The sequence below is a fragment of the Mytilus edulis genome, chromosome 1, assembly GCF_963676685.1.
Source record: "Mytilus edulis chromosome 1, xbMytEdul2.2, whole genome shotgun sequence".
Classification (NCBI taxonomy): Eukaryota; Metazoa; Mollusca; class Bivalvia; order Mytilida; family Mytilidae; genus Mytilus; species Mytilus edulis.
The window spans coordinates 52,702,337-52,726,629 of NC_092344.1; the positions used below are offsets into that span (position 1 = coordinate 52,702,337).

General features: G+C 33.8%; 1 protein-coding gene across 2 annotated transcripts in view; it reads left to right on the forward strand.

Annotated features, from left to right (window-relative positions):
- The window catches only part of LOC139513801 (proton myo-inositol cotransporter-like), a 78,564-nt gene that overhangs the window by 32,961 nt on the left and 21,310 nt on the right, over window positions 1-24,293 (forward strand). For both annotated transcript variants that reach the window (XM_071302618.1, XM_071302627.1), the window contains exons 5-7: window positions 1,771-1,934; window positions 9,471-9,585; window positions 16,017-16,255. In XM_071302618.1, coding sequence (XP_071158719.1) covers window positions 1,771-1,934; window positions 9,471-9,585; window positions 16,017-16,255 — 518 coding nt within the window. The remainder of the gene's footprint in view (window positions 1-1,770; window positions 1,935-9,470; window positions 9,586-16,016; window positions 16,256-24,293) is intronic.

Sequence of the window (24,293 nt, forward strand, 5' to 3'; positions counted from 1 at the left end):
ACGGTACCGTTAATTGAAAATCTCGACAGAAGCAATATACAATACCCCCTGTTTTGAGAAATCGATTTAGAAAGTGTGAGATATTGCGATCAGTAGATGATACCTGGCTACCCTGAGTTATTTGTTTTATTTTTAAAACATGTAACTGTACAACAGGGTTGCGTTCAATATCGTAGCGGCTACGTAGTGCTACATAGATTTTTGTCTACTGAACAAATAGCTAGCCTAGCTGCTATCAATATCTTTGTAGCAGCTAGGCTAGCTACACGTTCAATAGTCATAAATCTTAGTCCTTAAGCTTAGTAGCAGCTACGAAATTGAACGCAACCCTAGACCTGTACAAACCAGTTCAAATGCTTTGAATCCCGAATGACGTAATTGAAACTGATTGGCTAAGATAGATTGGCTAAGATAGGATAGGGATGAAGGGATTTTCCACTATCTATTTTGGAAACGCCAATAATGTTTTGTTACTAGTCCGTCGGGCATATTGGGTTAACGTTTTGGTTGCCCGAGGCGCAAATGATCTAGTCCTGGGCGTCGGGCTAGTGGATTTTTTAACCCCTGTGTATGAATCTCTCTGACATTATACCACAAGTTTCCATTTTACAAAGGGATGGTTAGGATTGACTTTGGGGGGTTCTTATGGCTCAAACCATTTAGGAATTAGTGGGGAAAATGGGGGAAAAACAAGGGTTTTTCTTGTTAAAGGACAATTGAGACAATATAAAAGCAGTGTAAGGGAGGTAATCCAAATATAATATGTTTGATTACCTTTTACATTGCTTTTAAATTATGTAGAAAGAAATTTTGTAATTTTGAAGTAAAGAAATTACTATTAAATTTATGATGATTAAGGAATATTGATTTTAGCCATGGTTTTGTATGTCATTTTCTATTTTAAGACTTATTTAAATGGGTAATTTTGGTTGCAAATTCCAATGGAAATTTAAATTAAGAATATGACCAAACTGGAGGGAAACAAATTTGTTTTGGGGTTAAAGGGTGGGGGGGGGGTTAAAAAGGGGATGGATGGTAAAAAAGGGGGTGGGTGGTAAAAAAGAGATTGTGGGAGGGGGTGGTAATTTTTTTGGGGGGATGGGGTTGTAATTAAGAAAAAGGGTTGGGGGAGGTGAAAAAAGGGGGGATGTCAATTTGCAATTTGCAACAGCAAAGTGAATTGCACATTTTAAAAATTTTGTATTTTATTTTTCTTTTATGTCAAGAAACATATAGCCACTATGGCTAAAATGAAATATAGGGGCGGCATGTATTTTTTGCTTTTGAAGAAAATATGACAGATCTATAAACAATATTTAAATAGATTTTTTAGTCCAATCATTAATATATATTGAAAGGTAAAAACAGTCATTGATCGAAAATTTAAGCAAAAGATAACAGGTAAGCAATTCAGGCTCTTGAGAGCCTGTTGTTTTTCATTTTTGTCAAACTAAAATATAATATAGAACAGGAAATTTTAGAAAGCAAAATAAGATCTACTTTACAAACTGATGATGCTTATCTCAAAATCTCTTATAGATAGGTACAATGTATATATTATTAACTGAAAGAGTAAAAATGATAGGCAATTCAAGATCTACAAGAAATAACTAGATAATATATACAAATAGGCAACACAGGGTTTTCACTAAGGATTTTTTAATGCGAGACCAGGGACTCCCCCATTTTTGGCCATGGTGAGTTATGTTTAAAGGGACTAAAAATTACTGATATTTGTGTCATTTGTAAGTAAAATGATTTTGATTGCAGGTACTACAGTGCTACAATTATCCAAATGACAGGGATAAGAAGCCAGTCTACTGCAATTTGGTTAGCAGCAGTTACTGCTTTTGTCAATTTCATTTTCACATTGGTTGGAGTTTGGCTGGTTGATAAAATAGGAAGAAGGAAACTCATTTTGTCCAGTTTAGCAGGTAAGTGAAATATTTACTGCACAGGAAAATTGCAAACATATTGAAGTTATGCACCTGCTATTTAAGAATTGTTTAGTAATTTTTGTCTCCCCTTGACGGAGTCAAAAAGCGAGTATGCTGGCGTCGGCGACAACAGTGATGGCGTCAATAATGTATTAGTTTGTGATTAAGTTTAGTTTATGGTGAACCACAAGTGGTAGGTCAATCATATTTGGTATGCAGTTGTATAAGCATTGGCAAATCTCATTTCCATGGAGATTATTTGGCCCTGCCCCCTCAGTCATGGTCTATTGACCTTGAAACTTTTGCTTATTTTACATGTATTAGTTTGTGATAAGGTCAGTTTATGGGGAACCACAAGTGGTAGGTCAATGATAATAATTTAGTTTGCAGTTGTATAAGCATTGGCATATCTCATTTCCATGGTGATAATTTAGCTCTGCCCCTTTTCTTAGTCATGGTCTATTGACTTTGAATTTTTTTCCAAATTATCATGTATTAGTATGTGATTAGGTCAGTTCAAGGGGGACCATTAGTGGTAGGCCAATGTTAATTGGTATTCAGTTGTACATGTATAAGCATTGGCACATCTCATTTCCATGGAGAATATTTTGCCTTGCCTCTCAGTCACAGTCTAATGACTTTGAAACTTATCTTAGTTTACATGTATTAGTTTGTGATTATATCAGTTTAAGGTGAACTGATTATATAGTCAATGATATTTGTAATGCAAATTTATTGGCATTTGCAAGTATTGTTTCCATGGAGATTATATAGCCCCACACCCTCTTCATGGTTCATTGACTTTGAAACTTTTACATAGTTTGCAAGTTAATGATTGTATTTAGATTTGGGAACGACTTATAATAAGTCAATGGTATTTGGTATGATGTTGTATTAGCCTTGGCACATTTCATTTACATGGAGATTGCTTAGCCATGTAACTCAGTCATGGGTCATTGACTTTGAATATTTGCATAAGTTGTGTAAGATGTTAAAGTACTGCTATTTGGATTTCATCATTTGCATAATCAAAATTACAAAAAGGTGAGACATATCTCTGTTATAACAGTTTATTCTATTTTTACAGACTTTGGTACTATTTTTTTCAGCCAAATTTATGAAAAAGAGTACAAGTTTTGTTTCTACAGTTTTCAATTGAAATCAATGAAACTTCACACAGAGATTACACATATGTTGAAGTTGTGCACCTGGTATTATGGATTGATTTGTCTCATTGTCCATACTTGGGACACATTTTTCTGTGCTTCAGAACTTAGTTATTTTCTAGCAAAGTTCACAATCTTTGTGCAAGTGCAACTACATAGTAACCATTCTACATTGATTAGTAACAAATTTTGCATACCAACCGTTTGAGACTTTGACACATGCTTATGTATATTGCTGAAAACTATAGATAGATAGAAGCTTAAAAAAGCAAAAGGTAGTCAAAATTGTAAGTCAACCCTTTACAGCAGTAATTGTCCTGTAATGATGATTTTTTTGTCGAGCCTGCAACTTTTGTTGCAGAAAGCTCAACCTAGGGATAGTGATCTGGCGGCGGCGGCGTTAGCTAACTTCTTAAAAGCTTTATATGTTTGCAGGTGGAAGACCTGGATGCTCATACTTTGTATATAGATGCCTCATGTTATGAAGTTTCCGTCCAATGTCCTTAACCTCATTTTCATGGTTCAGTGACCACTTGAAAAAAAAGTTCAGATTTTTTGTAATGTTGAATTCTCTCTTATTATAAGTAATAGGATTACTATATTTGGTATGTGCGTACCTTGCAAGGTCCTCATGCCCATCAGACAGTTTTCACTTGATCTCGACCTTATTTCATGGATCAGTGATCAAGGTTAAGTTTTGGTGGTCAAGTCCATATCTCAGATACTATAAGCAATAGGGCTAGTATATTCGGTGTAAGGAAGGACTGTAAGGTGTACATATCTAACTGGCAGGTGTGATCTGACTCATTTTCATGGTTCAGTGGTTATAGTTAAGTTTTTGTGTTTTGGTCTGTTTTTATACGCCCGTAAAAATTTTGACGGGACGTATTATGGTATACAAATGTCCTGTGTCCGTCCGTCTGTCTGTCTGTCCGTCCGTCTGTCCGTCTGTCTGGCGTAAACATGTCGCACCGTAACTTGAGAACGACTAATCTAAATTTCATGAAACTTAATATAGTTGTTTTTTATGATGGTCAAATGATCTGTATTTTTTTTGGTGAAAATAAGATTTAAACTTTTTGAGTTACAGCACTTTGTAACTAAAACAGGAGTGTGTTTTTTTTCACATGTCGCACTGTATCTCAAAAACGATTCTTGATTATTGCTTAAAACTTTACACACTTCTTAGTTATATTAATTTTAATATCTGTATACTTTTTGGTTATGATTCAAAATTTCATTTTTGAGTTTTGAGTTATTGAGTATTTTGTAAAAAAGGGGGAGGGTTTTCTACATGTCGCGCTGTATCTCAAAAACGATTTATGATTATTGCTTAAAACTTTACACACTTCTTTGTTATATTAATCTAAAGATCTGTATACCTTTTGGTTTGATTCAAAATTTCATTTTAGTGATATTTGTATTCACATGTCCCGCCGTGTATCAAAAGCAATAAATGGTAATTGCTTAAAACTTTCTCATAAACTATTTATGATTATTGCATAAAACTTCCACATAAGACGTCGGGCGTATCATGCGCTCATGGCGCAGCTGTTTATTCTCATACTTTATGCAATAGGTCTACTATATTTGTTGTATGGAAATATTTTATGATCTATATCTCAGTCCGGCAGGTTTTATTTGACCATGACCTCAATTTCACAGTTCATTGCACAATGTTAAGTTTTTGTGTTATGGTCTATTTTTCTTAAACTATAAGTAATAGGTCAACTATATTTGTTGTATGGAAGCATTGTTAGCTGTACATGTCTGCCAGACATGGTTCATCTGACCTTGACCATATTTTCATGGTTCATTGGTCTTTGTTTAGCTATCTTGGTTAATGTTAAGTTGATGTGACAGTTGTAATAAAGCTTTATACTTAGGACTATCAACATAATATCAATGATAAGTAAAGAAGGCGAGACATTTCAGCATGTGCACTCTTGTTCTACACATTTTCCACTTTTGGGAAATTTTTTGACACATAAAGAAAAGAAAGGGAAAAAATAATCAGCAAGACAAGATCTACAAATAGGTGAACATTTCCAAAATTTTCAGTAGAGAAGTAATAGCCCTGAAATGATGCGATTTAAACCATAATTGAATTATGAATTATATTCTAATTCATAATGTTAGAGAGTGGCTATAATTTACGATGCACATATAGGTCCGGTAAAGTGAAATAAGCACTTAAGAGTCTCCAGTTTGAGATTTCAATAAAACCAATAGCTTACCTTGTTAAATGTAGAAAAAGATTTAAACACATTATCATTCAGGTTCATGAGAAAACATACAATAACTAGAGGCTCTAAAGAGCCTGTGTCGCTCACCTTGGTCTATGTGAATATTAAACAAAGGACGCAGATGGATTCATGACAAAATTTTGTTTTGGTGATGGTGATGTGTTTGTACATCTTACTTTACTGAACAGTCTTGCTGCTTACAATTATCTCTATCTATAATGAACTTGGCCCAGTAGTTTCAGAGGAGAAGATTATTGTAAAAGATTACTACTAAGATTTACGAAAAATGGTTAAAAATTGACTATAAAGGGCAATAACTCCTAAAGGGGTCAACTGACCATTTCGGTCATGTTGACTTATTTGTAGATCTTACTTTGCTGACATTTATTGCTTTTTACAGTTTATCTCTATCTATAATAATATTCAAGATAATAAACAAAAACAGCAAAATTTCCTTAAAATTACCAATTCAGGGGCAGCAACCCAACAACAGGTTGTCCGATTCATCTGAAAATTTCAGGGCAGATAGATCTTGACCTGATAAACAATTTTACTACTGTCAGATTTACTTTAAATGCTTTGGTTTTCGAGTTATAAGCCAAAAACTGAATTTTACCCCTATGTTCTATTTTTGGCCATGGCGGCCATCTTGGTTGGTTGGCCGGGTCACCGGACACATTTTTTAAACTAGATACCCCAATGATGATTGTGGCCAAGTTTGGATTAATTTGGCCCAGTAGTTTCAGAGGAGAAGATTTTTGTAAAAGATTACTAAGATTTACGAAAAATGGTTAAAAATTGACTATAAAGGGCAATAACTCCTAAAGGGGTCAACTGACCAATTTGGTCATGTTGACTTACTTGTAAATCTTACTTTGCTGAACATTATTGCTGTTTACAGTTTATCTCTATCTATAATAATATTCAAGATAATAAACCAAAACAGTAAAATTTCCTTAAAATTACCAATTCAGGGGCAGCAACCCAACAACGGGTTGTCCGATATATCTGAAAATTTAAGGACAAATAGATCTTGACCTTATAAACAAATTTACCTCGTGTCAGATTGGCTCTAAATGCTTTGGTTTTTGAGTTATAAGCCAAATACTGCATTTTACCCCTATGTTCTATTTTTGACCATGGCGGCCATCTTGATTGGTTGACCGGGTCACCGGACACATTTTTGTAAACTAGATACCCCAATGATGATTGTGGCCAAGTTTGGATTAATTTGGCCCAGTAGTTTCAGAGGAGAAGATTTTTGTAAAAGATTACCAAGATTTACGAAAAATGCTTAAAAATTGACTATAAAGGGCAATAACTCCTAAAGGGGTCAACTGACCATTTTGGTCATGTTGACTTATTTGTAAATCTTACTTTGCTGAACATTATTGCTGTTTACAGTTTATCTCTATCTATAATAATATTCAAGATAATAACCAAAAACAGCAAAAATTCCCATAAATCACCAATTCCGGGGCAGCAACCCAACAACGGGTTGTCCGATTCATCTGAAAATTTCAGGGCAGATAGATCTTGACCTGATAAACAATTTTACCCATGTCAGATTTGCTCTAAATGCTTTGGTTTTTGAGTTATAAGCCGAAAACTGCATTTTACCCCTATGTTCTATTTTTAGCCATGGCGCCCATCTTGGTTGGTTGGCCGGGTCACGCCACACATTTTTTAAACTAGATACCCCAATAATGATTGTGGCCAAGTTTGGTTTAATTTGGCCCAGTAGTTTCAGAGGAGAAGATTTTTGTAAAAGTTAACGACGACGGACGACGACGACGACTGCGGACGACGGACGACGGACGCCAAGTGATGAGAAAAGCTCACTTGGCCCTTTGGGCCAGGTGAGCTAAAATTGAGGACACAAAAAACACTTCAAAGTAAAATAGGGGCAATAAGGCCATTATTTGGCTCAAATTTTACTGCAAATTTAAAAGTAATCATACATATTCTTTAATTTGTCCAAACTATACTAAGGTACAAGGTATTCAGAAAATAAAAACAAATTTCACATGGAAAGAGTTACAGTAATCCTGGTAACAAACCTTTACGAAATTTGCATCTTATGTAAAATTTCTTGATTTTACTTGTTTTTCATTAAATTTTTAGTAAATTTTAGATTTGAAAAGTATGTGCGCAACCATCATGACCAAGAAACAACTTTATATTTGGTTGGATAACTTCAATAGTTATAACAAAGCTTCTCTTTAATTATTTTGTTGCTTCTTGAATGCACATGATATTTCCAAAATGTAAATAATAACGGGAAACAGCATAAATTCTGTTTTTTTGCATCGTTTTTCAATTTTGTGAAAATGATACATATTATGACTTAATTGTGATGTCATCAGATAAAAATACTTATTCTTTTATATTTCATGACTATTTGCATTTTCAAACATTATGTACAAATATGAAATGGTAGTCAAACATTTTATTTTCTTGGGCCAAAACCTGGCGTTAATATTCCTTTAGAAAACAACATAACTTAGGTCAAACAAAAGAACGATGCACATTAGTATGCAAAATAAAGTAATGCTAGCAGAAGAAAGCACGATTTGTTCTTAATCTGCTAACATAAAGTCATGCAATCCAACACTATACTGTTAAAGAAGACTTGACTTTTTTTCAGGAATAGCCTTGGTTAGTTCAAGAGTAAAGAGTGAAGTTCTTTAACTATTCCTTAATGCAATAGACCTATTTAAAACTATAAATAAGATGAGGATTATTGAGGTATGATTACCAATGAGACAATAATGAGTTATCCACCAGAGACCAATGACTTTGAGGTTAGCATCTATAGTCAACTGCAACAAAGAGCAGGTCTATATATGTAAAAGGCCCTGACAAATGTAAAACAATTGAAACAAGAAAACTTAATCGGCCTAGATAAATTGTAAAATGAAAGGAGTAAGTTCGGTAAATGCCATATTTGGCCCCAATTATAAAGTTCATGGTTACAAGACAATAATTGTTTTAAGTTGCCTTAAAGACATGAGAAAAAGTTAAACAGAGCTGTTTTTGTGAAAGTTTAATTCTAACACAACGATTTTTACACTCCAAAACGGTCAAGATAAGGGATTTTGGTGAAATTTGACAAAATCAGCGGGATTTCAACCTAATAAAGGACCAGGAAACATAGAGCGCAGGCGTCGACAAGCTTAATATTCAAATAAGACATGTTAAATGTCTTCACAAACATTATTTTAAAAGATCTTTGTTGTCGACGTATGCGCTCTATGTTTCCTGTCAAATAATCTTTGGAAATTTACCCATTTTCATTGATTTTTCGTGAAAAATCAATATGAGTACAACTTGTGACGTCATAATGAAACGCAGAAACGTAAAATTTTAAACAAAATGGCTTATATCCTATCTAGTCAATGTATTAGCTATAATTTATCATGATATTGGTCAATAAATCCGAATTTGAAATTTACGCTAAAAAAGTGGGCCATTTTAGGACCTTATCGAACATACTCCTTTGCAGTTGGATAAGGATATATTATAATATTTATCTCTTCTTTGATTAATTTTGAGGTGTCATGACTTTAAACTAGAAATCTTAACTCAGTTAGTTTTGCTCAAAGTTTTGTATAAATTAGCCTGACACTCAGCTGATGCTGTTCCATTAAACATGTTAAATAACATTCTAGAAATAATCAACTGCTCATGATTTTCTTTTGAAAACATGATATAAAGATAGAAGTTATTTGTTTATAGTCAGCTGACAACAGATTTACTAAGTATTGCACAACAACACAGTGTATTGCACAACAGCAAGAAATCTTTAATTGAATAGCAAGAAATCTTTAATTGAATATAAATTCAATTCATATAACCAATTTCAAGTTCTTTGACTACATTTATTCAGAATATTTAATAACAATCCAAATTCAGACCTGTATTAAGCTTGAATATTGTGTCCATTTTTGCCTCAACTGTTCAGGGTTGAACCTCTGCGGGCGTATCAAGCTGCACTCAGGGAAATAGTTTATTACCAATATACATGTATATATATACAGTTAGTGTATAATTTTATTTTGAATGTCTGAACTCATTTGTAATGTATTAATGTCTTAATCAAGAGTTTATTTTTTTTGCAGGTGTCTTATTTTCTTTGGTTGTTTTGGCAGTTGGATTTCAGGTGACTGCTTTGAATTCTCCACCAGTTACTACATTTGAAAGTTCATCAAATAATTCCAAGTGTTTTCAGTACAGGTAATTTTGATCAAATATTTGGGAGGTATATTTTGAGAAAAGCGCTTCAGATACACCTAATTATGTAGCCTTAGTTTTAACATACATCCTCATAAAAAACAGGAAGTATTATGATGGAATATACCAATGTCAGTCTGAGTTTGTCTGTCAGTCAACACTTCATACTATAACTGAAAGGAGTAGGTTCAGTAAGACCCCTTTTTGGCCCCAAAATATAGCAGTTTTACAAAAATGTGAAAATGTAATCTTTTAGCCATTTATTGGAAAGTAGAATGCTTCTGCTACAAATATATGGGCTGTTTTTGACAATAAAATGCACATATATCGGGTACTAACATCATTAAGTCATGCTAAATTACTGAAATCTTCCCAATTTTAGCATTTTAGTTGAATTTAGACGGTTTCCGTCTTAAATGAAATTTGCTGCATTCGTCTTCATTCATAATATTGAAATGTAAGTTGTATTTGATGATAATGCATAACATATATAAAGATTGAGGATGAACACGGATGCGGCCATTTTCATTTTTGACAAAAACCATCTGAAAAGTGACGATTTTTTGCATATTTGAAAGATTTTTCATATTTAAGCTTGAATTGGAGCATTTTTAATGACTTAATCAGTAACAATCTTCACATAAACTAATTGAAATAGACACTCAAGTGTTTAAAAAGTGTCCAAAATATTTCGTTAGATGAACCTGAAATTTGAGGCCAAAATCGGCCTTTACCGGAGTAGTACTCCTTTGTTTTAAACTGATTCTCATGTAATTTAGAAAACATTTTAGGATTGATGGTAGAAAGCTCTCTTTGATTTTAAAAAGTTTTTGATTTTGTCATTACAGAGGTATTGGAATTGAACTATGGAACGCCACAGTTGTCTTATGTGGAACTCTGATATTACTTTATGTTGTTTTATCATTACTTAATAATAGTTTGTCTTTATTTGATATGGTTTTGACATTACGTAATGATGTTTTAATATAACTCAATATGAATAGTCATTACTTAATGAGATTTCGATATTACACGATATGGTTTCGTATTGACTTGATATAGTTTTGTCATTACTCGATATGGTTTTGTCATTATTCGATGTGGTTTCACCATTATTTAATATGGTTGTGTCATTAGTCAATGTGGTTTTTCCATTACTTGATGTGTATGTGACTTAACGCAATGTAGTAGTTTCATTACATGATGTGGTTTTGTAATTTCGTAATGATGATTTGTCTATTCTTTATATGGTTTTAACATTACGTAATGATGTTTCAAAATTTGACCATTATACACTACTTGATGTGTTTGTTTCATTATTTGATGTGGTCTTGTCATTCTTTGATGTGGTCCTGTCATTCTTTGATGTGGTTATCCCATTACTTGATGAGGTAAAACCACGTGACCAATTCGAAAAAACCTGTTCTATTTTTAGATAGATTTCCATATTGTATGTGCCTTGAATGCGTTTGGCCATCCATCTAATTAGTGTTCAAATTAAAGTTCGGGTTACTGTTTGAGTTAAACTTTTAGTTAGTTTTCGAATTCAAGTCAATACATACATGTACTTATAATTAAAATTCTAAGTTAGCATTGAGTTTCGAGTTGGACTTCGAGTTCAAGTCACATTTAAAGGCAGAGTTCTAGTTACAACTTTGAATTTGAGTTACTTCTTGAGGTAGAGTTTGAGTAGGATTCGAATTTAAGTCTAATTTTTATTTATTAAGATTTCGAGGTGAAATTCGAGCTATTTTATATGTGTTTTTGAGTTCGTTATTATATTTTTTCTATCGCCGGTAACAAGGGCTTTTGCTTGGGCTTCCAGAAAGAGGGCTCCGGGATATGCGTACTAAATAAACAAGGTTGTAGTATACAAATCGCAATATAGGAGTTGAAATAAAGTTAGATGTGGTGTAAATTATTGCCAATGAGACAACTATCCACCAGAGTTTAAATGCAGTGGATGTAAGAAATCATATATCGGTAATCGTACAGTCTTCAACACTCAGTATAGTCAGCTACAAAAGGCCACCATGCACAATGTGAAAAAAATCTATTTTTTAACAGATTTCAATATGTCGTTTGTTTAATGTGCTTTGTATGGGTATCGCCAAAGTTAAAAATCAAATTAAAGTTCTAGTGGTTGTTCAGAGTTATTTGGTATGAAAAAAGGGAACGGCAGACAATAATAAAAAAAATAAAATCCTAAAATGTTTACAGTATTTCGGGCATAATTGGGATATCCCCAAACCACTTGGTCCTGTTATTTGATCTATAAGTTTTCAAATAGAAGCAGTATTATAATAAATTTGTAAAAAAGTCCTCGCCTGATATTGCTGCTTTCAGTGTAAAAGCGTAATGTTGATAGCTGTAAATTCATCGGTCAAAAAATATAAAAAAAAATGTTTTTCTGTAGATGCTTTTTCTAGATATTGAAGAAAAACTCCTATACAAGTTTTAAAACACTTCATGGAGGTAATAAATTTATCATGTCAAAATAGTTTAATTTGGTTTTATTTTACTAAAACTAAACTGTATGGTTTTCAACAAATTGAATGAGCAAAACCCATACCCCATAGTAAGCTATAAAAGGTCCCGAAATGACGCCACTTTCAATGACGTTGTTGTGTCTCACTGCCGCTACATTTATGTCGCAGGCTCGACACAAATCAAAAGACTAATACATTTTCGTTAAAAAAAATCAACTCACACTTAAGTCACAGTAAAATTGGAGGAGGGGGCTCGGACTAAGCGACAAAGCATCAATACTATAAAATAAGAATTCTCTAAAAAAAATAATGATCATTTGAACATAAATACGAATATCAATCTTTTTACTTTTAATCAATTGAATTCTCTGAATCAGATCTACCTCGCACTAATTGAAAAATAAACTTTTTGGAATATCTGTTTCACATGTGACGACGAACATGTTCCTTCATCTTTTACTCGAATGTGAACTTCCAAATAAGACCACATCACTCGGTTTGTAATTTCGCAAATAACACGTCGGATGCCACACATTGGCAAAATCTCATTACCTTTCTAGGGAACCGGAGATCACCCCGATGGATTTAAATTACCCAGTCATACCGATCTATTGAGCCAGCCAATTGAAATGTTCTTTAAGCCACCGCAACTTTACAGCAACTGAAAGTTGGGTCATAGTGTTTAACATTTGTCCGTCCGTCTTTCCGTCCCATTATGGGTATATACATGTAGTTATTTTGCATAACTCCTCCAACAGTTTGAATCCTAGGAAGTTTTCTCCTTACTGTCTGTTTGTACATAATATATGTTGAAGGTGTGCTGTATGTGGTCAGGGTTTAATTTTTATTAATATGTGCTCTTCGGGAGAAAGTTGAACTTTGTGTTATTTTTGGGAAATTTACTTGCATAAGTAGGGCGTTTCCAGGTAACTCCTCCTACAAATTGAATGCTAGGAATTTATCACTCTGCTAGCTGTTTGTACATGTTTTGATGGTGTGCATGTGGTTAGGGTTTTTTCTTTTCATTATATTTCTTCTTATGGGAGAAAAATTATTGAACTTTGTCCTTTTTGGGGTACAAGCGGTTCAATGAGTGGAGTGTGGGGGCATCGATTTATCTAGTTTACATTTTTATCTCGTGTTGTGCTGTTACACTACTGTTACAGTTCGATGTTCTCTCACATACATGTTAAACTCCGCCACGTGCACTTTCTTTATGTACCTGACCCAAGTCAGGAGCATGAAGTTCAATTTTTGTCGTTGTATACATATGTGTTAAATTTGTTTTTTTTGTAAAATAGACCGTTAGTTTTTTCGTTTGAATTTTTTTCACATAGTGCATAGTGGCCTTTTTGTAGCTGACTATACAGATTTTTGAAGGCTATACGGTTGCCGATATATGATTTCTTACATCCACTGCATTTAAACTCTGGTGGATAGTTGTCTCATTGGCAATCACACCACATCTAACTTTATATCAACTCCTATGTTGCGTTTTGTATACTGCAACATTGCTTATTTAGTAGGCATATCCCGGAGCCCTCTTTTCGGAAGCCCAAGCAAAAGCCTTTGTTCTGCAATAGAAAATTTAATTACGAACTTAAAAAGACATATAAAATAGCTCGAATTTCAACTCGAAATCTTAATAATTTCTAAATGAGACTTAAATTCGAATCCAACTCAAACTCTACCTCAAGAAGTGACTCAAATTCAAAGTTGTAACTAGAACTCTGCCTTTAAATGTGACTCAAACTCGAAGTCCAATTCAAAAATCAATTCTAACTAGAACTTTAATTATAAGTATGACTTTCATTTGAAAACTCACTCAAAGTTTAACTTAAACAGTAACCCGAACTTTAGTTTGAATAGTCTAATTAGATGGATGGCCTAATGCATTAAAGGCACATTCATACAACATAGAAATCTATCTAAAAATAGAACAGGTTTTTCCGAATTTGTTAAGTGGTTTTACCTCATCAAGTAATGGGATAACCACATCAAAGAATGACAGGACTGACCACATCGAAGAATGACAATACCACATCAAATAATGAAACAAGCACATCAAGTAGTGTAAAATGGTCAAATTTTGAAACATCATTACGTAATGTTAAAACCATATAAAGAATAGACAAATCATCATTACGAAATAACAAAATCACATCATGTAATGAAACAATTACATTACGTTAAGTCACATACACATCAAGTAATGTTAAAACCACATTGATTAATGACACAACCATATTAAATAATGGTGAAACCACATCGAGTAATGACAAAACCATATTGAGTAATGACAAAACTATATCAAGTCAATACGAAACCATATCGTGTAATATCGAAATCTCATTAAGTAATGACTATTCCATATTGAGTTATATTAAAACATCATTACGTAATGTCAAAACCATATCAAATAAAGACAAACTATTATTAAGTAATGATAAAACAACATAAAGTAATATCAGAGAACCACATAAGACAGCTGTGGCGTTCCATATTGAACGGTTTAAATTGTGGTAATTTTTCACACAATGAACTTTTTAACTCCTGTATTTCTTTGTAAATTTTATTACAAATGTACTGTCATTGTTTTATCAAGGAATTAAATGAACACTCAGGTAATGCAACATACAAAAACATAACTTTTTGGAAAAGGATGAGATCTTGGCAAATCATATTAAGTCCTTTATGACAATAATGAATATATATATATTCCATTGAGCAACAAATCTGAGGACTAAAACTTGTTGTATTGAGAACCTAAACTTCACAAAACTCCCTTCAAACAACAGTACATTGTTGACTTATCAGCATGTTCTACCAAGGAATAAATTGTCCATTTGATTAACCAAATTTTTTTTCTGCAAGGAAAGAGGGATTCTAAGGAAACATTGTTTGTAACTTCATTTTGATAACGTCACTAATTTTCATGGCATGAATTCACAATTAGTAGCGCAGACAACATATAACAGATTTTAAATGTATGTTTTAATATTGGTTTCTATCAGTTTTATTAGAATGGAGATGACAATATTGTATTTTAAGCTCCAACGGCATATATGCATCGCCAGTAAACAGGTATTTGCGACCATGAAATCACCAATTAATGCCGTCGAAGCTAGCTTAAAGGACAGTACACTTATTACCTAATTACAAAATTACTGTGATACTGTTTACTAGTGTAGTGGCTTTAAGAACTTGAAAGAACTTCTGTACAGTTTTAAATATTGGAAATTCTATGAGATAAATTATATTAAAACATTAAATGTGTCTACCCTTAACACCACCATACCACATGTTCAATTGAAGACCTATTCTTGTCTGCCTTTCCTTATTTTCAAATAAGTCAGAGTTCCTTCAGAAACTTATAAAAAACAAAACAAAAATGAAGAAACTAGATATTTTAATTTCACATACAAGTATAATGCATATGATGATAGTCTTTCCATAAACAATCCAGAGTGCTCAGATTGGGTTCCATTATTACATGTATTATATACTTCTGACTTAGGTTTAAAGAAACCACTGATACATCTTCATATGTCTCATTTTTGTCAAGTCTGTGACTTCTGCTGCAGAAATCTCGACATAGGGATAGTGATATGGTGGCAGTAACAGTAGCAGCAGAGTGGCAGCAGCTAGGGCAGCAGCATTAACTAACTTCTAAAAAAAAAATATTTCATAATCTAGATTGAAGGCAAACACACCTCACCATGAGCTGGGTTCAATCTCACAACTGCAGAATTATAGGTATCACTCATTGAAAATGATCAGTTAGTACTTAGACCACTTTGACAACAAATTTCTTATTAAAAATGTAATTGGTTATAGTGGAATATGATCTCCTTTTACCTTCTAGATATTTTGAGAAAAAAAAATACTCTTTTGACAATTTTACACAAATTCTGTAAAAAATATCTACTTAATATTATTTTATAGGTCTTGTGAATCTTGTACAGAAAGTTTGCAATGTGGATTTTGTTATATAGAAAAGAATACTTACTCAGCAGAGAACGGTTCTTGCCTGCCATATACTGACCCTTCTATGTCATCAGAAGGACGTTGTAATAGCACTAAACTCCAGATAAACCTGGTATGGGCTGAGAACTACTGTCCATCACCATATTCCATTCTTGGTCTGATAGGACTCATTATTTATTTAATGGCTTTTGCTCCAGGTAAATTGTAAGGGCAGATTAGTGTGCATTTAATTTTAGTTATATTTACTGTTTTTTACACATTTGAATTAATTACTTCAGTTTAATCTGCTTTGACTCACATAATAAATGCACTAGTTACTGTAAACTGAAATCTTTTTTTTTAGTTTTAGGAGGTTTCCCATTATCAAATATGAGACTACAAAACGTTTCCTTACAGCAATTGTATTTGGAGAATGTCCTGCAGACCTGATGTATAATCGATTTTTTTATTTGGTGTCAAATGACTGAAACCATATATGATTTTCATGCATAGTTATAGTTTTTTTTAGCTCACCTGACCTGAAAGGTCAAGTGAGCTTTTCTCATCACTTGGCGTCCGTCGTCCGTCGTCCTGCGTCCGTCGTCCGTCGTCCGTCGTCTGTAAACTTTTACAAAAATCTTCTCCTCTGAAACTACTGGGCCAAATTCTACCAAACTTGGCCACAATCATCCTTGGGGTATCTAGTTTAAAAAATGTGTGGCGTGACCCGTCAAACCAACCAAGATGGCCGCCATGGCTAAAAATAGAACATAGGGGTAAAATGCAGTTTTTGGCTTATAACTCAAAAACCAAAGCATTTAGAGCAAATCTGACAGGGGTAAAATTGTTTATCAGATCAAGATCTATCTGCCCTGAAATTTTCAGATGAATCTGACAACCGGTTGTTGGGTTGCTGCCCCTGAATTGATAATTTTAGGGCAATTTTGCTGTTTTTGGTTATTATCTTGAATATTATTATAGATAGAGATAAACTGTAAACAGCAATAATGTTCAGCAAAGTAAGATCTACAAATAAGTCAACATATTTAAAATGGTCAGTTGACCCCTTTAGGAGTTATTGGCCTTGATAGTCAATTTTTAACCATTTTTCGTAAATCTTAGTAATCTTTTACAAAAATCTTCTCCTCTGAAACTACCATGCCAAATTAAACCAAACTTGGCCACAATCATTATTGGGATATCTAGTTCAAAAAATGTGTGGCGTGACCCGGCCAACCAACCAAGATGGCCGCCATGGCTAAAAATAGAACATAGGGGTAAAATGCAGTTTTTGGCTTATAACTCAAAAACCAAAGCATTTAGAGCAAATTTGACATGGGGTAAAATTGTTTATCAGGTCAAGATCTATCTGCCCTGAAATTTTCAGATGAATCGGACAACCCATTGTCGGGTTGCTGCCCCTGAATTGGTAATTTTAGGAAAATTTTGCTGTTTTTGGTTATTATCTTGAATATTATTATAGATAGAGATAAACTGTAAACAGCAATAATGTTCAGCAAGGTAAGACCTACAAATAAGTCAACATGACCAAAATTGTCAGTTGACCCCTTAAGGAGTTATTGCCCTTTATAGTAAATTTTTAGCAACTTTTCGTCATTTTTTGTAACTTTCTAAAAATCTTCTCCAAAACTACTTTGCCAAATTTAACCAAACTTGGCCACAATTATTATTGTGGTTTATAGTTTAAAAAATGTGTCCGATGACCCAGCCTACTAAACAAAATGGCCGACATGGCTAAAATTAGAACATAGTGGTAAAATGCAGTTTTTGCTTTATATCTTTGAAACTAAGACATTTAGGGCAAATCTTTCAACATTTAAATGTCCATCAGAATAAGATATATCCCCTCACAAATTTTGAGTTGAATCGGACAACCGGTTGTTGGGTTGCTGCCCTAAAATTTGTGATTTTAAGGATATTTTGCAGTTTTTGGTTATTATCTTGAATACTATTATAGATAGAGATAAACTGTAGACAGCAATAATGTTCAGCAAAGTAAGATCTACAAATAAGTCAGCATGATCAAAATTGTTAGAGGACCCCTTAAGGAGTTATTGCCCCTTATAGTCAATATTGAACAACTTTTCGTCATTTTTGTAACTTGTATAAAAATCTTTTCTAAAACGACTTGTCCAAATTTAACCAAACTTCATTACAATCATAATACATTGTACTAGGGTATCTATTTAAAAAAAAAGTGTCTAATGACCTCGCCTACCAACGAAGATGGCCGACATCAGTAAACACATTAACAGGTGAGCGACACAGGCTCTTGAGAGCCTCTAGTTTTTAGATATGGAGACCTCACAGAAGTATTTATTACCTTTAAGCCATAGGGCCAAGTGAGCTTTTCTCATCACTTGGCATCCATTTCCGTCGCCGTCTTCGTTAACTTTTACAAAAATCTTCTTCTTTGAAACTACCTGGCTAGATTTAATCAAACTTGGCCACAATCATCATTAGGGTATCTAGTTTAAAAAATGTGTCTGGTGACCCGACCAACCAACCAAGATGGCCACCATGGCTAAAAAATAGAACATAAGGGTAAAATGTAGATTTTGGTTTATAACTCCGAAACCAAAGCTTTGAGAGCAAATCTGACATGGGTAAAATTGTTTATCAAGTCAAGATCTATCAACCCTGAAATTTCCAGATGAATCGGACAATGTGTTGTTGGGTTGCTGCCCCTGAATTGGAAATTTTGCTGTTTTTGGTTATTATCTTGAATTCTGTTATAGATAGAGATAAACTGTAAACAGAAATATTGTTCAGCAAAGTAAGATCTAAAAATAAGTCAACGTGACGAAATTGGTTAGATGACCCCTGAGTAATTGCCCTTTATAGTCAATTTTAAAAATTTTCATTAATTTGGGTAAATTTTTGTATATTTTTACAATAGTTATCAAAGGTACCAGGATTATAATTTAGTATGCCAGACGCGCGTTTCGTCTACATAAGACTCATCAGTGACGCTCATATCAAAATCTATACTATTAAACGAGAAGACCTCATTTTGGGTGTCGCTTCTCTTCCTTCCACAATAAATCAACCATCATGCCTCTGTGTCCTATAGGTAACATGCATATTCGCATTTGTCATCCATTCTTATCATTATTCAGATTGAGTTATTTTGGGAGAAAAACGACAAAAAAGGAGTCCGGATATGATTCCGTCATCGGACTGACTTTTAGTCATAGATAAGACTTCCGGGTTTAAAGATGCACAAATACAACCAATCGTATGATAGATAACAAAAATGAAAAATAAATAAGCCAATCAGAGCGTTCTCCATATCATGGTGTTTAGATCGCAAGAACCACAACTATTATATCTCCTTATAAAGGACAATTAGTTTTCGCGTTTATCTACATGTAAACTACGATTAAACTACTTTAATATATAGAGACTACTCTCTGTATTCTGTCTACTGTTTTTTTTAAATGTTTTCTATTTAAGGGGTCATACCAGTTGTATATATATTAAAATAAGTAAAACATTTGACACAAGTACAACCATTTGTATGAAGGATAACAAAAATGGAAAAAAATAAGCCATTCAGAGCGTTCTCCATATCATGCATGGTGTTTACATCGCAAGAATATCAACTATTATATCTCCTTAGAGAGGACAATTATTTTTAGCGTTTCATATCATGGTGTTTAGATCGCAAGAACCACAACTATTATACCTCCTCAGAGAAGACAATTATTTTTCGCGTTTATCTACATGTAAACTACGATTATACTACTAATATATAGAGACTGTCTGTATTCTGTCAGGGACTTTATATGTTAGTATGTTAGTATGTTAGTATAGAAAGTCGGCCCTGATTCTGTCTACTGTTTTCTTTGAAATTTTTACTATTTCAGGGGTCATACCACTTGCATATATATTAAAATAAGTAAATCATGCTCAACTTCATCTAAAACTACCTCGACCAGAAACTTTAACCTGAAGCGGGACAGACACGGACGGACGAACGAACGAACGAACGGATGTACAGACTAGAAAACATAATGCCCATAAATGGGGCATAACAATTTATTGTTGAAAGGGAAAATAGTAATTTGGTGAGGTAGAGATTAAAAGTAGGCAGGACCTTTTTCGGGGCGTCGGGATCGGGTGTTTTTAAGCTCGGGATTTGGGGATTTGATCTTTTACAAAAAATCATATCCTACCATTGGCATGTTAATAAGGCTCTCAAAAGAAAAAGAAAACACTGATGGATTGTCCTAGAAGCATATCTTATTAGACTAATAATGGTCTATATATGAGCAGTTACATTTATTTCATGTTTGAAACGGGGCAAATTGTTAATTTGATTTGACTTTTACCAAAAGAAGCATTGTAGCAAAGGAGAAGAATAATTGTGGCCAGACACACGAAAATAATTGAATTTAACAGAAAGGAAACAAATATCGGACTTTGGAAAAAGGGAGAGGGCTTTTGATACCTTTTATGAAATTCTCCATACATAATATCTTTACAAAAAATCATCCTACAACAGTCTACAAGCTGTATATGCCCGCGATTTCGCGGGTGTGTTCTAGTATTTCTAAAGCCAAACAAGTACAAAGTTGAAGAGCATTGAGGATCCAAAATTCCAAAAAGTTGTGCCAAATATGGCTAAGGTAATCTATGCCTGGGATAAGAAAATCCTTAATTTTTCGTAAAATTCAAAGTTTTGTAACAGGAAATTTATTAAAATGACCACATTATTGATATTCATGTCAACACCGAAGTGTTCACTACTGGGCTGGTGATACCCTTTGGGACGAAATATTTTCCTCTGTATCTAAAGGACCCAGTTTATTATAGATAGAGAAAATTATAAGTAGCAAGAATGTTCAGTAAAGTAAGATCTACAAACACAATTTTGTCATCTCTGCATCCTTCATAGACCAAGGTGAGCAACACAGGCTCTTTAGAGCATCTAGTTTAGCTCATCGTTCCAAAGGAACAGTGAGCTTTTGCCATCACTTGGCATCCATAGTAGTCCGTCCTCCTTTGTAGTTGTCTTCATCCGTCCAGAGTAAACTATTTCAAACATCTTCTCCTCTGAAACTACTGAACCAATTCCAACCAAACTTAAGCTGAATGATCCTAAGGGTATCTAGACTTTGTACAACTTTGCCACCCGCAGAGCTGTAGAAAAATAGTACATTAAGGGTGTTACAAGGACACTTTTTAGATGATACACAGACACTTTTATGAATAGAACCACTCGTGCATGATCAGTGAGTTCATGGGCAATTTAAATATCAATTAGATTTGAACTTTTTGTTTGACCGACATATTTCCTGTCTTTTTTAGCTCGCCCGAAGGGCCAAGTGAGCTTTTCCCATCACTTTGCATCGTCGTCTGTCGTTGTTAACTTTTACAAAAATCTTCTCCTCTGAAACTACTGGGCCAAATTAATCCAAACTTGGCCACAATCATCATTAGGGTATCTAGTTTTAAAAATGTGTCCAGTGACCTGGCCAACCAACCAAGATGGCCACCATGGCTAAAAATAGAACATAGGGGTAAAATGCAGTTTTTGGCTTATAACTAAAAAACCAAAGCATTTAGAGCAAATCTGACAAGTGGTAAAATTGTTTATCAGGTGAAGATCTATCTGCCCTGAAATTTTCAGATGAATCGGACAACCCGTTGTTGGGTTGCTGCCCCTGAATTGATAATTTTAAGGAAATTTTGCTGTTTTTGGTTATTATCTTGAATATTATTATAGATAGAGATAAACTGTAAACAGCAATAATGTTCAGCAAAGTAAGATTTACAAATAAGTCAACATGACCGAAATGGTCAGTTGACCCCTTTAGGAGTTATTGCCCTTAATAGTCAATTTTTAACCATTTTTCGTAAATCTTAATAATCTTTTACAAAAATTTTCGACTCTGAAACTACTAGGCCAAATTAATCCAAACTTGGCCACAATCATCTTTTGGGTACATTGTTAAAAAAAATGTCCGTTGACCTGGCCATCCAACCAAGATGGCTGCCACGGCTAAAAATAGAACATAGGGGTAAAATGCAGTTTTTGGCTGATAACTCAAAAAGCAAAGCATTTAGAGCAAATTTAACAGTGGTTAAATTGTTTATCAGGTGGAGATCTATCTGCCCTGATATTTTCAGATGAATTGGACAACCGTTGTTGGGTTGCTGACCCTGAATTGGTAATTTTAAGGAAATTTTGCTGTTTTTGGTTATTATCTTGAATATTATTACAGATAGAGATAAACTTTAAACAGCAATAATGTTCAGCAAAGTAAGATTTACAAATAAGTCAACACGACCGAAATGGTCAGTTGACCCTTTTAGGAGTTATTGCCCTTAATAGTCAATTTTTAACAATTTTTCGTAAATCTTAGTAATCTTTTACAAAAATCCTCTCCTCTGAAACTACTGGGCCAAATTAATCCAAACTTGGCCACAATCATCTTTGGAGTATCTTGTTTCAAAAATGTGTCCGGTGACCTGGCCATCCAACCAAGATGGCCTCCGCGGCTAAAAATAGAACATAGGGGTAAAATGCAGTTTTTGGCTTATAGCTCAAAAACCCAAGCATTTAGAGCAAATCTGACAAGTGGAAAAATTGTTTATCAGGTGAAGATCTATCTGCCCTGAAATTTTCAGATGAATTGTACAACCTGTTGGGTTGCTGCCCCTGAATTGGTAATTTTAAGGAAATTTTGCTGTTTTTGGTTATTTTCTTGAATATTATTATAGATAGAGATAAACTGTAAACAGCAATAATGTTCAGCAAAGTAAGATTTACAAATAAGTCAACATGAATGAAATGGTCAATTGACCCCGTATCAAAGGAGTTATTGTCCTTTATAGTAAATTTTTAACAATTTTCATAAACTTTGTAAATTTTTACTAACACTTTCCACTGAAACTATTGGGCCAAGTTCATTATAGATAGAGATAATTGTAAGCAGCAAGAATGTTCAGTAAAGTAAGATCTACAAACACATCACCATCACCAAAACACAATATTGTCATGAATCCATCTGCTTCCTTTGTTTAATATTCACATAGACCAATTAAGGTGAGCGACACAGGCTCTTTAGAGCCTCTAGTTTTACATATTTCCTGTCTTTTTAATCATAATATTTACCTTAGCATCAACAACTTCCAGATAATAACTATTTATGTCAGTACACTAAAGAATTGGCCATTGAACTTCAAAAGTTTGGGGGGGGAGGGGGGGGGGGTTATGTTTTTTTTCCAATAAATATTTTGATCCCCAATTTAATGAGAGAAAAATATATTGTGGTCAAGCAGTTATTTTTTCTTCAATATATGGACATGAATAGTATTCTGGACAATACTGAACGTAAAGAGATACTTGTACTGACGTTCATATTTCAATAAAAAATCCCTATCAACTCACCAATGCACGATTGATCCTATAAAAAAGTGTCTGTGTAATACATGTTCAAATATGCAGCAAATCTTGAAGAAAATAGTTCAACTTGTGTCATCAATTTTGGACGGTAAGCAATGATTGGATCATATAATGACACGTGACCTACACAACCTATACAAGCATTTTTTATACGACCGCAAAATTTGAAAAAATTTTCATCGTATATTGCTATCACGTTGGCGTCGTCGTCGTCGTCGTCCGAATACTTTTAGTTTTCGCACTCTAACTTAAGTAAAAGTGAATGGAAATCTTTGAAATTTTAACACAAGGTTTATGACCACAAAAGGAAGGTTGGTATTGATTTTGGGAGTTTTGGTCCCAACATTTTAGGAATTAGGGGCCAAAAAGGGCCCAAATAAGCATTTTCTTGGTTTTCGCACTATAACTTTAGTTTAAGTTAATAGAAATCTATGAAATTTTGACACAAGGTTTATGACCACAAAAGAACGGTTGGGATTGATTTTGGGAGTTTTGGTTTCAACAGTTTAGGAATTAGGGGCCAAAAAAGGGCCCAAATAAGCATTATTCTTGGTTTTCGCACAATAACTTTAGTTTAAGTAAATAGAAATCAATGAAATTTAAACACAATGTTAATGACTACAAAAGGAAGGTTGGTATTGATTTTGGGAGTTTAGGTCCCAACAGTTTAGGAATAAGGGGCCAAAAAGGGACCCAAATAAGCATTTTTCTTGGTTTTCGCACCATAACGTTAGTATAAGTAAATAGAAATCTATGAAATTTAAACACAAGGTTTATGACCATAAAAGGAAGGTTGGGTTTGATTTTGGGAGTTTTGGTCC